Source organism: Meles meles, chromosome 6, assembly GCF_922984935.1.
Source record: "Meles meles chromosome 6, mMelMel3.1 paternal haplotype, whole genome shotgun sequence".
NCBI lineage: Eukaryota > Metazoa > Chordata > Mammalia > Carnivora > Mustelidae > Meles > Meles meles.
The window spans coordinates 88,235,566-88,251,832 of record NC_060071.1 but is presented as its reverse complement, the minus strand read 5'-3'; the positions used below and the strand labels follow the sequence as shown (position 1 = coordinate 88,251,832).

Below are 16,267 nucleotides of genomic sequence, written 5' to 3'. Positions count from 1 at the left end.
TTTTTTTTTTTAAGTTTATTAAAGGGACGCTTGGGGGGCTTAGTCAGTTAAGCAATTGCCTTTGGCTCAGGTCATGATCCCAGAGTCCTGGGATTGAGTCTCACATCGGACTCCTTGCTCAGCGGGGAACCTGCTTGTCCCTCTGCCTGCTGCTCCCCCTGCTTGTGCTCTCTCTTGGGTGCCTGCATGTGCTCTCTTTCTTTCCCTGATAGATAGATAGATAGTAAAATCTCTTTAAAAGTTTATTAAATAAATGCGTATTAGTATATTGTCTATAGAGTAAAGTGTTATATTTGTACTACCAGTAGTATAACTGTGACTTGGAGGGAATACAGGCTTGGACACTGTTAGTACTACTCTAGTAATAACCTAGTAATGTTTTATTGTGTCTGGTATGGTATGTGAGAGGAAATCTGGTTGCAAATGCCAGTTTGCTTTCTGTAGCTACACTCAGCAGCTCAAAGTGTAAAAGCAGAGAGTTGATGGTTGGGTTAATAACAGTTATGAGAATTTGCAAGCAGGGTATGGCAAAAGAGCAGTGGGAGTGTGACACCAGAAAGGCTTTGGATGGGGCTCCTGGAGGGTTCAAGGCAGTTAAGTGCCTGACTTTTGATTTCACGTCAGGTCATGTTCTGAGGGTCCTAAGATCCAGCCCTGCCTTGGGCCCTGCACTCAGTGGGGAGTCTGCTTCTCTTCCTTTCCCTCTGCCCCCTCATGTGCATATGCTTGCTCTCTCTAAAGTAAATTAATACATCTTAATAAAAAAAAAGGGCATTGGAGTGACATATCATGTAACCCTAGTAATGTTTTGTTGTTTCTGGTATATGAAAGGAAATCTGGTTTCACACACCAGTGTCCAGAAAATGTATATATAATCAACCATGGATTTGACTACTCAGTATAAGACATACAATAATAATAGAAATGATGTTTTACAGGACTTCCAAAGTCATATCTGGGCTAGGAGTTAAACAGATTTAAAATTTGGCCTGAATTAGTGAGACTAACAGAATTTACTTCTGTCTGTCTCAGAGGTTTTCCATTGATTGTACTATAATTACATTTTCTTAGCCCAGTTATGATTACTACCTTTCTTTCTGCCCTTTTCTACTTTCCATTCAACATGTAGTTATTGAAGTCTGCCACTGGGAATATAGCAATGAACAAAACAAAAATCTGTGTCCTCACAAAATTGGCATTCTAGTTAGGGAGGACTATTAAAAAATAAAATATAGTAGATGGTAAACAAGTGATATGGAAAAAAAAGGAGGGAGGGATAGGGATTCTTTGGGAGTGGAAGGGAGTTGAGCTGTAGTCTGAAGGTTGCCAGGAAGGGCCTTCCTGAGAAGGTGATGCTTTGGTAAATACTTGGAGGAAATGAAGGAGTGAGTCCTGCAGATAGATATCTGGGGGCAGAATATTCCAGGTAGAGGTAACAGTAAGTGCAAAGACTCCTGAGGTGGCAGCATGCCCCAATATTAAAGGCACGACAAGGAAGACATGTGGCAGGTTTACAGTGAGCCAGAGGAATAGTAGATTAGCCTGAGAGATGATGTCAGATACAGATTTTTTATTGCCTAGGAGAGACCCCTATAAGGACTTTGGCTTTTCTCCAAGTGGGGTAGGTTTTGAGCAGAGGAATGATGTTTAGTTTAATGGGATCTTCTGGTAGCTTTGTAAAGAATAGAATAAAGTAAGGGGTAGAAGCAAGACACCAGTTGGGAGGCTGTTGCAATAGAGTTACTTTCCTTTTCTTCATCCATCCACTCATGTCTCTACATTTGCTTTTCTGGCAAAAGATGGAACTAATTTTTTAGGAATGTTCTGGGTACATACTTTCTAGTAAATGAGTCAGTATAGTAAATTAGTAGTGAATGTCTTCTTTACTAAATAAGTATATGTGGAAAATTAATCAAAAGGGCATTGTCTTTAAATTATCTATCTTATTTTATTTTCTTAGATTTTATTGAGAGAGACAGAGAGCGCAAAGGGAGGGCAGTGCAGAGGGACAAGCAGACTCCCTGCTCGGCAGCTCAGTGTGGAGCCTGTCACTGACACTCAATCCCAGGACTCTGGGATCATGACCTGAGCCAAAGTCAGATGCTTAACCAACTAGGCGCCCCTAAATTATCTTTCTAATGATATATATTTATGTTGTTTAATCCATTTTCCCTGCCAAGTCTTTCTCTTGGTCTTGACACAGTATTTAAAGAATTAAACCAGTGAATGTCATCTAATGAGAATTTCCTCACACCGACCTTACTAATTTCAGACAGTTAATTAAATGTTGATGAATCACAAGTTGTTTCCTTTCATTTTTCCCTTAATAAAAACTCTCTAACATTATTAACTTTAAAGAAAGAAGAAAATACGCCTGAAAAATCCTGTGTACATTTTATGTAATTAACATTAAATTTACAATATAATACTTTATCAAATCTGTGTACCACCAAGAAAAAAAATATTTCCAGTTAAACTGAAATTTGTTGTCAGTTGCAAGGCATTCCTGTTTCAAATGTTAAAATGCATAAAATACGCATCTAGAATTGATGAAATATAGCAGATTAGCTTTCAGTGGAAATTTTATATGGGGGATGATTTCATTTTATTGGCTGGCTTTTCCATTATACATCTTAGTTATTAGGAAACAGGACTTAAAAAAAAAATCCTAGGGCGCCTGGGCAGCTGAGTGGGTTAAGCCGCTGCCTTCGGCTCGGGTCATGATCTCAGGGTCCTGGGATTGAGTCCCACATCGGGCTCTCTGCTCAGCAGGGGGCCTGCTTCCCTCTCTCTCTCTGCCTGCCTCTCTGCCTACTTGTGATCTCTCTCTCTCTCTGTCAAATAAATAAATAAAATCTTTAAAAAAAAAATCCTAATATGTGTGAAGCAAATCTTATTGCCAAACAAAATAATTCCTTTATGTGTCCTTTTTTCTGTAACCTCAGGAAATGGAAAAAAAAAAGTTGAGGTATGAAGTGTATACCATAACTGACTGTAGAAAAATGCAATATCAAGATGAACAGTTCAGCTGATATTTTGAATTTACTATGAAATATAAATTAAAGGAGTCACAGTCTCACCACCAGCATTTTCTATGAATGCCTTTATGATTCAGGCACTTTTCCTGAGATCAGTTCTAGAACATAGTTGCTAAAAGAATGAAAAAGACAAATGATAGATTGAATTAATGGCCATTAAGGCAATATGTTAATGGCTACCAGCTTTAATAATGCATACAAAAGATAATTTACAGAAGAGGTGGAAAGCAAAGAAGTAGAAAGGTCAAAGGAGGGAACTCCTAGAGATAATTGTGGTTATGATCACAGGGATGTTTGTGCTCACTTGCGCCCTCTCTCTCTGACAAATAAAGAAATCTTTTTTTTAAAAAAAAGGTTCTCATAGACTAGGTGAGATTTCCAAAATAAGTCCCGGGTTTAACTACGGTATTTGGAGTAAGCTAGGTAGTTAATTAGACTTTAAATAATTTCGTGTCTTTGCTGCTAAGACTTCATTTTCATTTTGTAGTATATTTGATTTTTTTAATAAGACTCCAAATTAACCAAACATTTTAGAATGTATATTTGTTTAAAGGGAAGAAAAATTAATGAAATTTAAGAATTATAAATAGAATTAATGATAAGCATTGTAAAGTAGAGGGGCATCTGGCTGGCTCAGTGGGTGGAGCATGTGACTTTTAATCTCCGGGTTGTGAGTTTTCAGCCCCACATTGGGTATAGAGTTTCTTTCTTTCTTTCTTTAAAGAATTATAAGTAGAGAAGTCTTCTCATAGACACGTAAATGAAAGCACTAAATTTAGAACATATTCAATTCTTTGAACATAGTAAAGCTTGTAGAGTAAAATGTGAATTTAATTCATATCACAGGCAGTAGCTGAGTATTTGTTACCATTTTTCTTAGCGCTTTACATATGTAATATCTTTAATTGTATTTAATAGTCTCATAGTTTATTCCTGTATTAAGAAGTAGAATTATTAGCCAATATTCTTTTCATTATTTTTCTTGGTGCCTGGGTGACTCAGTCAGTTAAGCATCTGCCTTTGGCTTAGGTCATGGTCCTGGAGTCTTGGGATTGAGCCCTGCATCAGGCTCCCTGCTCAGCGGAAAGTCTGTTTCTCCCTCTCCCCCTTACCCCGCTTTCATGCTCTCTCTCTCTCTGTCTCACAAATAGATAAATAAAATCTTAAAAAAAAGAAAAGGGGGCGCCTGGGTGGCTCAGCGGATTAAGCCGCTGCCTTCGGCTCAGGTCATGATCTCAGGGTCCTGGGATCGAGCCCCGCATCCGGCCCTCTGCTCCGCAGGGAGCCTGCTTCCTCCTCTCTCTCTGCCTACCTCTCTGTCTACTTGTGATCTCTCTCTCTAAAAAAAAAAAAAAGAAAAAAAAGAAAAAGAAAAGAAGGGGCACCTGGGTGGCTCAGTCAGTTAAGCGGCTGCCTTCCACTTGGGCCATGATCCTAGACTCCTGGAATCAACCCCCACTTTGGGCTCCCTGCTCGGTGGAAAGCATGCTTCTCCCTCTCCCACTTTCCTGCTTGTGTTTCCTCTCTTGCTGTGTCTCTCTCTGTCAAATAAATAAAATCTTTTAAAAGAAAAAAGAAAAGGTAGATACTTTCCTTACTTTTAGAGCACTTGAACTTTAATGGACCATCTTCTCGGAAGATAGTTAATTTTATGTTGTTGTTGTTGTTTTCCCAAACAAAAGGTCTCACGTATTTATTACTGAACCAATCAACTGGTGCAGAAGCATAGTAACAGAAGAATCCCTTCCCTGATAAAACGTGTCTATTGCTCAGGTAGTAGTGATGTTACAGAGTGATAGGATATGAGTTTGTGACCATGCAGCATAGATATGTGTGCCATCCCATGTGCTGTTGCTTATAGACCAGCTTGGTTCTTCTCCAGTGCCTCCTCTTGAAGTTGTACCTAATTTTGTTACCAGTTTTCATCTGAATCCACTGGGGAGTGGGACAGTTCTGCTTTTGTTTCTTTGCCAGGAATTGCTTGATGGGCCTTGTGAGAAGATCCAAATCAGAGTATTAATGTGCAGAGATGGGATTCAAACCCAGGCTATCCACGCTCCTAGGTTAGGGTGACTTCCAGACTTCCCTGCGGTAGTCCATGGTGAGGAATAGTCAACCATACATACCATGATGGCAGAGAGTAGGTTAGAGAAAAAATAGTTTACTTTTTGAGTGAAATTATAATGAATCATGGTTAGCACATCGACTCATACAAAGCGTAGTTGAGTGGTATAGAACGAAAATTGATTAAGATAATAACATATCCAGGGCGCCTGGGTGGCTCAGTTGTTAAGTGTCTGCATTTGGCTCAGGTCATGAGCCCAGGGTCCTGGGATGGAGCCCTTGCATTGGGCTCCCTGCTCAGCTGGAAGCCTGCTTCTCCCTCTCCCACTCCCGCGCCTTGTGTTCCCTCGTTTGCTGTGTCTCTCTCTGTCAAATAATAAATAAAATCTTAAAAAAAAAAAAAATAGTAACATATCCAAAGCACCTGCCTCCCAAAATATATATGAGGTTTAAATGAACTTGATAACCTTTTAGATTTAAGATTCTTTTGTTATTTTTGTTCTGTTTTTGCATTGTCTTAATGTCTGAGAAAATAATGAAATTCTGTATAAGCCCACAGAACTTTTCATTAAAGTATTATCTTTTTCTAGCTTAAAGCAATAAATGTAGATCTTCAAAGTGATGCTGCTCTGCAGGTGGACATTTCTGATGCTCTTAGTGAAAGAGATAAAGTAAAATTCACTGTTCACACAAAGGTAAATGTGATTTTGAACATGTATTATTTCAGCTATTTATTGTGCAAATGTTACATATGTGATAATATAGTGACTGGAACCTTGGTTTTGAACATAATTAGAAACCATATTTTAGTTTATAATTCACTGCTTTTAACAGTTTTAGTGAATGTACTTGTTTTAATGTACTTTTTAAAGATTAACATTGAAGAATCACAGAACCTAGATGTAATGCACATTTAATTTTCTCTAGACTTACTAACATGTTTCACTATTCTTGTTTTCAGTTTTGTTTTGTTTTTTTTTCAGTTAATTATATTACTGTCTTACCGAGCACCTGGGTGGCTCAGTTGGTTAAGCCTCCTACCCTTGATTTTAGTTCAGGTCATGATCGCAGGCTTGTCCCTCTCCCCCCAGCCACCCTCCTCTCTTTCTCTCTCTTTCTCAAATAAATAAGTAAAATCTTTAAAATTAAGTAAATAAATTACTGCCTTACAAATTATTTTCTTCTTGGATTTTAGTTCTCAGGTAGATTTTCAGATCGTAGATTTATTTTCCTTTGAGTAGTTGAGTTTGATATATATTAATAACCTTAAAGTAATGGTGGCAGTACAATATAATAAGAGGCTGTCAACTTACTTTTTCAAAGTTGCCAGGATAATTTCTTCTGAGTGTCTCAGAGTTTTCATTATAGATTGTAAAAGTACTGATAATCATTCATGTAAGACTAATTTAAGAAAATAAGATTAGAAGTGTTTATTAAAAGCCTTTTAGTATAATTTTGATTTTTCTTCAAGAGAATCTCTATCTTTACAGAGTTCATTGCCAAATTTTAAACAAAATGAGTTTTCTGTTGTTCGACAACATGAGGAATTTATCTGGCTTCATGATTCCTTCATTGAAAATGAAGACTATGCAGGTTACATTGTAAGTGTTGGGGTTCCATTTTAATCCCATTTTTAGGTGCTTTTTAGATACCTTGTTATATGTTAAATCTTGTTTAGCATTTTAGTGAACTGGTGTGATTTTTTAAAATTGTCAGTTGCAAAACACAATTGACTACCACCTTTTATCCTGAATTGTCTAGTTTGAGAGTGTGACGATAATGGATATCTTATGCTCCTTCATTTAAACTTAAATTCTTACTGTTTATTGGAATTCAAACGGGCTTTTCCTAGAGATTAATGAGGGGGATATTATAAACCATACTGGTTTTGAACCGTTAGGTAGACAAGATATTTAGGGTTGGAGGGTCCCTTAAGAGGTTATTTAGGTATCCATCAGGGCCTGACCATGCTCAGATTCCTGAAATTTAGTTTCATTTCATCTCCTTGAAATCATCCTGATCTGATTCTGTCTCCATCCTTGTGGCCACTCCTTCTCAGTCATTTGCTCTTTCTTTGTATGACTCAGAATTTGGGGACAACTGGCAGTGCATTCTTTTTTTTTCCTTTTACAAAAACTACCAGTTTATATAAAGGATCAACTCAGGACAGCCGAAAGAAAGAGATGCATAGGACAAGGTACAGGGAGAGGGGGTGGGTGCAAAACTTTCATGTTCTGCAGGTGTTCCACCTTCCCAGCATGTCAGTGTCTTCGCCAACCTGGAAGCTCCTTCTTTTCTCATCTTATTTCCACCTTTTCTTCCTCATCTTGTCTGATGGCATTTTCTTAATACCATGTCCTTCTACAGACTAAACACTCCTCAAAGAGCAAGACCATGTTTTCTTTAGGGCGCTTGGGTGGTTCAGTTGGTTGAGCGCCTGCCTTCAGCTCAGGTCATGACCCCAGGATCCTGGGATCAAGTCCCACATCAGGCTCCCTGCTTCTCCCTCTGCCTGCAGCTTCCTCTGCTTGTGCTTGCTCACTCTCTCCATTCTCTCTGACAAATAAATAAAATCTTAAAAAAAGAAAAGATCGTGTCTTAGTTATATGCACATTGTTCAGCATCATTCCTGGCACACAGATGGGGTGTATGTGTGCTCAGCTGTTCTTGATACTTCTTTCCCTGTTGCTTTCCTCAAGCATAACCCTTTTCCTGTATTCATTCTGTAGCTTTCCCCTACTTATCTTTTCTTCCTCTTACCTTCATGCTTTCTTTACTCCATCATTTCTCCTAAACACTTCTTACTTGTGTTTCTTTACTCCATCATTTCTCATGCTTTCTTTACTCCATCATTTCTCCTAAACACTTCTTACTTGTAGGCCATTCCTCATAAGGTACACTTTCTCTTTATTATTCCTTTGAATAATACGGCTCTTCTAAATCTTATATTTTTATTTAAGTTAAGTGTTTACTTACCCATTGTGAGTAAATAGAATGATGTTAGTCATTAATCCCTGTCTTGTTCTCTTGGTTTTAAGTCCGTACTTTCTGTTTCTGATCCACCGCTCCCGTTCAGGAACCCTTTTTTTAACATTCCTTGCCGGATCCTACTGTTGAGATTCACGAATTTCAGAAACAGAATAGCATAAAGCCACTATGAATTCCTTAATTTAAAAAAATATTTATATTTAATTGAACCATTTACATAATTCTGAAAAATGGTGTGCATCTTCTTTTAGTATATAGTCAGAGCTTAATGTGCATATAATTTGAGGACTCTAAATTGCCACATAGAAATCTGCAGATTAAAGTGTGGGGACGAGTGTTCTAATACTAGAAAATAGTGCTCTGCTGTTGGCACAAAGGACCTAATCAAATTCTCTACCCTGAATTGATATATTCCTGGTGTTGTGTTTATTCAGAATGTCTTTAGCTCTCTGATTCAGTCTTTTATGGTGGCAGCAGTACAGCTGCTGTGAAAAAGAAAATAGTCTTTAAATGAGTGACTTGGTTCTCTTACAGATCCCACCAGCACCACCAAGACCTGATTTTGATGCTTCAAGGGAAAAACTTCAGAAGCTGGGAGAAGGAGAAGGGTCCATGACAAAGGAAGAGTTCACAAAGATGAAACAGGAACTGGAAGCGTATGTGATTTTTCTTACTGCTTTGTTAGTTGTGCTTATTTTAATGCCTTTTTCTGTGTTCTCTGATATCCCATCCTTTTAATCATTTCACCACAGTGACCCTTTCTGAAAGATGCAGGTTTAAGCCAAACAACCAGTTTTAATGATCATGATCAGAGCCTACAGGAAAATTATGGACTAATTGTCTGCATTGTTAAATTCTTTAAATTAATGTTTTGAATAGACTGAAAATTGAAAACAGAGGATCCAAAGCCTTATCAAAAAATAATAGACAGGGAAATACAACTTTTTAAAAACAGAGTGTAGCTTGTTTTGTCTTTTATTTACAAGGTCTTAGTCATTGCCAAACTGGTTTTCTTTTTTCAATAATGTGCATACTACCCAAACTTCTGTTTCTCATAGAAATATGCACTGTGCAACTCTGCATATATTCTGTTTTCTTTTTTTAAAAAATATGTGTGTGTGCGTGTGTGTATGTATAATTTTTGCCCTCTTTTTCTCTGCCTCTGGCTTCTGAGGAGGAAGAAGAATAGGAGCAAAGTAACAAGAGAATGGTTTTTAAAATGTTTTTTGTTGAATGATTATTAGTTTTACATATACTGGAAATGTATTAAATCCTTGAAAAAATTTGATATAGTTTCTATTTTATCTTTTGCATACTTGCGAAAAATACCAAATCTTTCCTCTTTTATTAGACATTTGAAATAATTTTAGATTTACAGTGTATTGTTTTTCTGTATTTTGGGAGCTAGACAAGAAAATATTTTCCTTACGTCATCATCACTTCCATCACTCTTTTTCTAGTCATTTCCTCTTCATGCATTTCCTTTTCTCCTCTTCCACTTAGTTTCAGCTTTTAAGCATATATCCCCATGGCCACTAGCCTCCTTTTCAGAATGCTAAACTCATTTGACAGGTTAAATTAGCAAAGTAGATCTTTTTTGTCAAAGTGTAAGGTGCCAGGTATTTTAAGACTTTTGTCTGTGCTGGGTGCAAACAATAGTCTGAGAGCAGACAGAGATCTATACTTTTATAGTTATAAGACTGAAAACTGGAAATTAGCAGAGCACATTAATATTAAAGAATCTGTGGTTTTCCAGTGGCCCTGATCATGATTCTTTTGTGGTCTGGTTAGGGGTTGGATAACAGAGAACCTTGGGTTTATCCTACTGCTACCTCCATCCTCTGCATCCTTCTTTTTTGTCTTCACTGAATGACTACCCTCACAGAGATCAAACTTCTCCCAACATTGGTCCTGCTGGTTTGCTGGTATGTAAAATTTATCCTCCTTGCACGTAGTTGAAGCAACAATATTGGGCCTTTTCCTTGAGTGTCTTTTTTTCAAACTGACATGTATTACTATATGATCGCTGTGATTCACTGATATTAAAATATTTTAAATACAGTTTTTCAATGTAATGACAAAAATTAGTCTCTCTGTGGTATGCTTTTTTTCTTGTGTGTTTGGGTCATTAGATGAAAATAATTATTAATGTCAAAAATGTGTACTGAGGTTTGGGTTTTATTTTTTGTATACAAGTGTTTAAATGCAGTAATTACCTAGAAATTGAGTCAAAAAGATTCTGTCAAATAATTTGTAGTATACTTTCTCTGGAGCTGAAAACAGATCCCTCTGTAGTTACCTTTAACATCAACTTGCATAGGAAGAAAGGTTCAAAAAACCTAAAAATATTAACATTTAAATATAATAAATACTATTAACTAGCATGAAGCCTTTTCAGAGCTGGGTTTTACATATTTTATTAACAGTTCAACTAAAATCTTTGTTTATGTGGATTTCATCTTTGTATCTTTAATTTTGCATTCAGTATAATTCAAAGTATTTGTTGAAAAACTTGTTGCAGATGATTTTCTAGTTGATGGAGTGTTTTACCTTTAATTTTGTGTATTGTTTCTAGTGAATATTTGGCAATATTCAAGAAGACGGTTGCAATGCATGAAGTGTTCCTATGTCGTGTGGCAGCACATCCTATTTTGAGAAAAGATTTAAATTTCCATGTCTTCTTGGAATATAATCAAGATGTAAGTATTGATTAAAGTAGTGATCAAGGTTTATTTTTAGAGTTACTGGAAAAGGTAAGAAATAGGTGACCTCTTTTTGTAACATTATATATTTCAAAGCAGTTTAAAATGATACTTTTGTAGTGATAATACAGTATTTCAGTAGAACTTGAGTAGATTAATTGAAGAAATGAAGTTAAATCATGTTACTACATGGGATATTGATTTTTCATCCTGAATTGTGAACTTCTTAAGAAACAGGGTTATCGGGGCGCCTGGGTGGCTCAGTGGGTTAAAGCCTCTGTGGTCGGCTCAGGTCATGATCCCAGGGTCCTGGGATTGAGCCCCGCACCCAGCATCGGGCTCTCTGCTCAGCAGGGAGCCTGCTTCCCTTCCTCTCTCTCTCTGCTTGCCTCTCTGCCTACCTGTGATCTCTGTCAAATAAATAAATAAAATCTTAAAAAAAAAAAAAGAAAAGAAACAGGGTTATCAATTTGATTGTTTATTAAATTTGAGTTTGGAGTTCTCTGAAGCCATATGGGGAATCCCAGCCAGGTGTTAGAGCTAAAGAATTCCAGTTACGTTAGGATTAATCATTGACTTTTGATCCGTTTAACTGACCTTCTTCAGTGTGATTGCTCCTAATCTTTCCTCCCTCTCTGCATGAAAACTGTTACAGTGCAAATAGAAAAATTGATGCAATTGAGCTTTAAAGATTTCATTTGTAGTACTGGCAAAAAAATTTTAATGGGTGGGTGATACAGATATTGGGATTTATATTTGGATGACAAGATTAACTCATAATTTTAGCAAAAAACAAGTGTAGCATAGTGCTAGTTTGCTTAGAAGTCAACATCAAGATCAAAGAGTTTTGTATATATAAATTTGTCTTTCTGGTTTGGTTTTAGTTGACATGACCATGACAATAAAATGTCCTAAGTCTAGCAGTAGAGAGAACACATTTTTTAAAAGGGTATGAAGTACCTCAAGATCATAGAAACAGGAGTACCTGGGTGGCTCAGTGTTAAGTGGCTGCCTTTGGCTCAGGTCCTGATCCCAGGATCTTGGGATCAAGCCCTGCATCAGGCTTCCTGTTCAGCAGGAAGCCTGCTTTTCCCTCTCCCACTACCCTTGCTTGTCTTCCCTTTCTTGCTGTCTCTCTCTCTCTCTCTCTATCAAATATATAAATAAAAAATCTTTTTTAAAGCTTTTTTTTTTTTTTTAATATTTTATTTATTTTGACAGAGAGAAATCACAACAAGGCAGAGATGCAGGCAGAGAGAGAGGAGGAAGCAGGCTCCCTGCGGAGCAGAGAGCCCGATGCGGGGCTCGATCCCAGGACCCTGGGATCATGACCTGAGCCGAAAGCAGAGGCTTTAACCCACTGAGCCACCCAGGTGCCCCTAAATAAAAAATCTTTTAAAAAAAGAAAAAAAGATTACTGAAGCATAGCACTTAAGCATGGGTACTTTTATAAGCATAAATGTGGTGATACTGGTATGTAGTCATTTGTAAACTAGGAATTATAAAGAATGCTGGCTATATCATGAATTATAAGTGAAAACAATTTGTGAGTAGGGTTGCCAAAGTGATACAGATGCTATCATCAATCTTTTACGGTTATGTGTCTGTTTTTCCTCAACCTTATTCATGGCCTGGGCCAAAACCTTAATAATAATTGGTAGAGCTGCATAAGTATACTGGCGTGGTATTGTCAGCTCAAGGCCGCTTGTGCTAGAGGAGCCTCATGCTCCACATACTCTGTCCCATCGCCAAATCCCTTAGTGCTATCTGAAATTCTCTTTTTTTTTAAAGATACACTTATTTTAGAGAGAGAGAGAGAGAGAGCAGATGCACGAGTAAGTAGGGAGTGGAGAGGGGCAGAGGGAGAGGGAAAGAATCTGAAGCAGATCTTGTTATGGGGTTTGATCCCAGGACCCTGAGATCACAACCTGAGCCAAAATCAAGAGTTGGACACTGAACCAACTGAGCTACCCTCTGCCCATATATATCTGTATTTTAAAAATTTTTGTATTTATTATTTGTCTCCTACTACTAAAATATAGGCTCTCTGGAAGTAAGGCTTTTATTTTTTACCACTGTATCCTGAGCACTTTAGAGCAGTGGCTGACAATTAAGATATAATAAAATAAATATTTGTTAAAATGATAAGTGAGGGGCACCTGGGTGGCTCAGTGGGTTAAGCCTCTGCCTTCGGCTCAGGTCATGATCTCGGGGTCCTGGGATTGAGCCCTCCATTGGGCTCTCCAGTCTGCGGGGAGCCTGCTTCCTCCTCTCTCTCTGCTGCCTCTCTGGCTACTTGTGATCTCTCTCTTTCTGTCAAATAAATAAAAATTTAAAAATCTTAAAAAAAAAAATGATAAGTGAATGAGGTGCGCTTGGGTGGCACAGTCGGTTAAGCATCTGCCTTCTGTTCCTGTTGCGATTCCAGCGTCCTGGGATCAAGTCGCAGGGTCAGGCTTCCTGCTCAGTGGGGAGCCTGCTTCTCCCTCTCCCTCTGCTACTCCCCCTGTTTGTGCTCTCTTGCTCTCTCTCAAATAATAAAATCTTTTAAAAAAAAAAAGGTAAGTGAATGAGGGGTGCCTGGGTGTCTCAGTGGGTTAAAGCCTCTGCCTTTGGCTCAGGTCATATCCCAGGATCCTGGGATCGAGCCCTGCGTCGGGCTCTCTGCTCAGCGGAGAGAGCCTGCTTCCCTCTCCCTCTCTGCCTGCCTCTCTGCCTACTTGTGATCTCTGTCTGTCAAATAAATAAATTCTTTAAAAAAAAAAAAAGGTAAGTGAATGATTATTAATTGTTTAGTATATGTGCTGCCGAAGCGAGCACTATTATTAATTGTTTAGATCAGCTTTATAAATAGCCTTCAGAGGTGTGCCTGGGTGGCTCAGTGGGTTAAAACCTCTGCCTTCGGCTCGGGTCATGATCCCAGGGTCCTGGGATCGAGCCCCACATTGGGCTCTCTGCTCAGCAGGGAGCCTGCTTCCTCCTCTCTCTCTGCCTACTTGTGATCTCTATCTGTCAAATAAATAAATAAAATCCTTAAAAAAAATAAATAGCCTTCAGAAATCTTAGGGTTTCATAAGTTTTCTCCCATCAATGTAGATTTTTTTCCCCTCCCGAACTAATACATGCTTAATAGAAATAATGATGTGATATGTTGTAATAACCCTTTTAATATCAGTATATGGTATTTTGGAGAAACTCTGAAAAGACAGGACAGTGTTTTGCAAATATTCTTTAATAACTGCAGGACACCTGTGTGATGCTCTTGATTTCGGCTCAGGTCATGAAATCAGGGACATGAGATCAAGCCCTGCATCAGGCTCTGTGCCCAGCATGGAGTCTCTCTCCTTCTACCCCCTCCCCAATCCACTCATGTTCTCTCGCTCTCTCTCAAATAAATAAATAAATCTTTCTAAACTATATAATTAGGGGCATCTGGGCAACTCAGTCATTGGGTGTCTGCCTTCCACTCCGCATCTCCCTCTGCTTGACCTCCTCCTCCTTGTGTTCCCTTTCTGTGTCTCTCTGTCAAATGAATAAATAAAATGAAAAAAATAATAATATACAATTAATAGCAGTACACTAAGTATATTAAGTACTGCTATTAATTAATATATAATTATATTATTAATTATATATTAATTAATATATAATTATATTATTAATTATATATTATATATATTTATTATATATTAATTAATAGCAGTACATTAAGAGGTTATAGAAGATCGTAGGCCCAAAACTAAAAAGTTTTTCTCAATCTTGTTCTGATGCTGTTTCTCTGATCTTTACTCACGTCACTGGGGCAGGAAAAGCAATCTCTATGTGCTATTTTGTTATCTAAGTTTTAGAGGGTCGTGGGACCAATGAGCTGTTGAAGTGGAACTAGGGTGCTTGAAGTCTAAAAAGGCCATGGGACATCCTGGGGGGCTAGAAAAGCTTGTTCTAACTTTTAGTTGTGTGAGAAGTAGTCACTGTTGTAATGACTGCCTTTAGTGTTGCTTTACTTAGGTAGTTACATACCTTTCCTCTTTCTGCTAGGTATAATCTGAGTCTGCTTAACAGTAGATTAAATATTTAACCTAATTAACACCTTAAGCCCATTCAATTCTTGCTACCTTATCAGTGGCCGTACCCAGGACCCTGCCTCCTGTCTGAGTTCTTAAACTCTAATATTAACAGATTCTGAGCATGAACAACTCTGTTTTTACCTGTTCTTATTTTGGCTGTTTGTTGACTCACTGGTACATCTAAATCCTTGACTTATCCAGCATTTTGACCCTGTTAGCAGCCCTTTTGTCTTTATATCTTTCTCATCTACCCTAGATTGCCTGCTCCATTTATAACAAGGTTATGACTTTAGATAGCTCTCTCCCATTTTCCATAAAAGCTCATTTCAACTTGCAGCTGTTCCTCTTGATGAGACAATGACCTTGTTCCCTGGGAGGTGAAAGCTAGTCAGAAATCAAATCCTACAACTCCATGTGTCTCCCACAACCTCAACCACAATGGCAGCCACACTCATGTATGAGCTTTTCTTTTCATTTTTTTTTTTTTTAAATCCTTTCCAATTTGGACACTCTTTTAATTTCTTTTGCTTGCCTAACTGCCCTGGCTAGGACCTCCAGTACTGTGTAAAACAGAAATGACAAGAGCAGACATCTTCATTTTGTCTCTGATCTTAGGGGGAAAGCATTCATTGTTTCACTGTTAAGTATAATATTAGCTGTGAGGTTTTCATTGATGCTCTTTATCAAGTTGAAGTTCCCTTTTGTTCCTAGTTTGTTGAGTGTTTTTGTTATGAGAAGGTATAGCTATTGAGATGATGTGGTTTTTGTTCTTTATTCTGTTAATATGATGTCTCACATTGTGCCTTTCCATTTTGATGAAGATACCTTTCTAGCTCTCCTGGATCCCATCTACTTCTGCATCTTTTGGATCTCTTCTAAGTTTTCTTCTTAACTCTGTGACTCCATCCTAGTCTCCATGTATCTATTCATTTAAATCTAATCCTTCCTAGATTCCCCACTGACTCTTCTAGAAGTTTAGAAGTTCCTCTAGGGGTACCTGGGTGGCTCAGCAGTTAAGTTTCCCAACTTTTTTTTTTAAGATTTTATTTATTTATTTGAAAGAGAGAGCACGCACACACACATGAGCAGGGGTAGGGACAGCTCTCACTGAGCAGGGAGCCTAATGGTTGGCTCAGTTCTGGGACTCCAGGATCATGACCTGAGCTAAAGGCAGGCACCTAACCAACTGAGCCACCCAGGCGCACCAAGTGTCTAACTCTTCATTTTGGCTCAGGTTGTGATTTCAAGTTCATGAGACAGAGCCCCATATCAAGTTCTGCGCCCAGCAGGGAGTCTGCTTCTCTCCGTAACCACCCCCCCAACTCTCTCTTTTTCTTTTTTCTTTTTTTTTTTTTTTTAAGATTTTATTTATTTACTTGACAGAGAGAGATCACAAGCAGACAGAGAG

General features: G+C 38.0%; 1 protein-coding gene across 3 annotated transcripts in view; it reads left to right on the top strand.

Annotated features, from left to right (window-relative positions):
- The window catches only part of SNX6 (sorting nexin 6), a 60,752-nt gene that overhangs the window by 7,701 nt on the left and 36,784 nt on the right, over positions 1 to 16,267 (top strand). For 2 of the 3 annotated variants that reach the window (XM_046008843.1, XM_046008841.1), the window contains exons 3-6: positions 5,693 to 5,797; positions 6,593 to 6,703; positions 8,625 to 8,746; positions 10,666 to 10,789. In XM_046008843.1, the coding sequence (XP_045864799.1) occupies positions 5,693 to 5,797; positions 6,593 to 6,703; positions 8,625 to 8,746; positions 10,666 to 10,789 (462 nt within the window). The remainder of the gene's footprint in view (positions 1 to 5,692; positions 5,798 to 6,592; positions 6,704 to 8,624; positions 8,747 to 10,665; positions 10,790 to 16,267) is intronic. The other variant, XM_046008844.1, reaches the window with a different exon arrangement.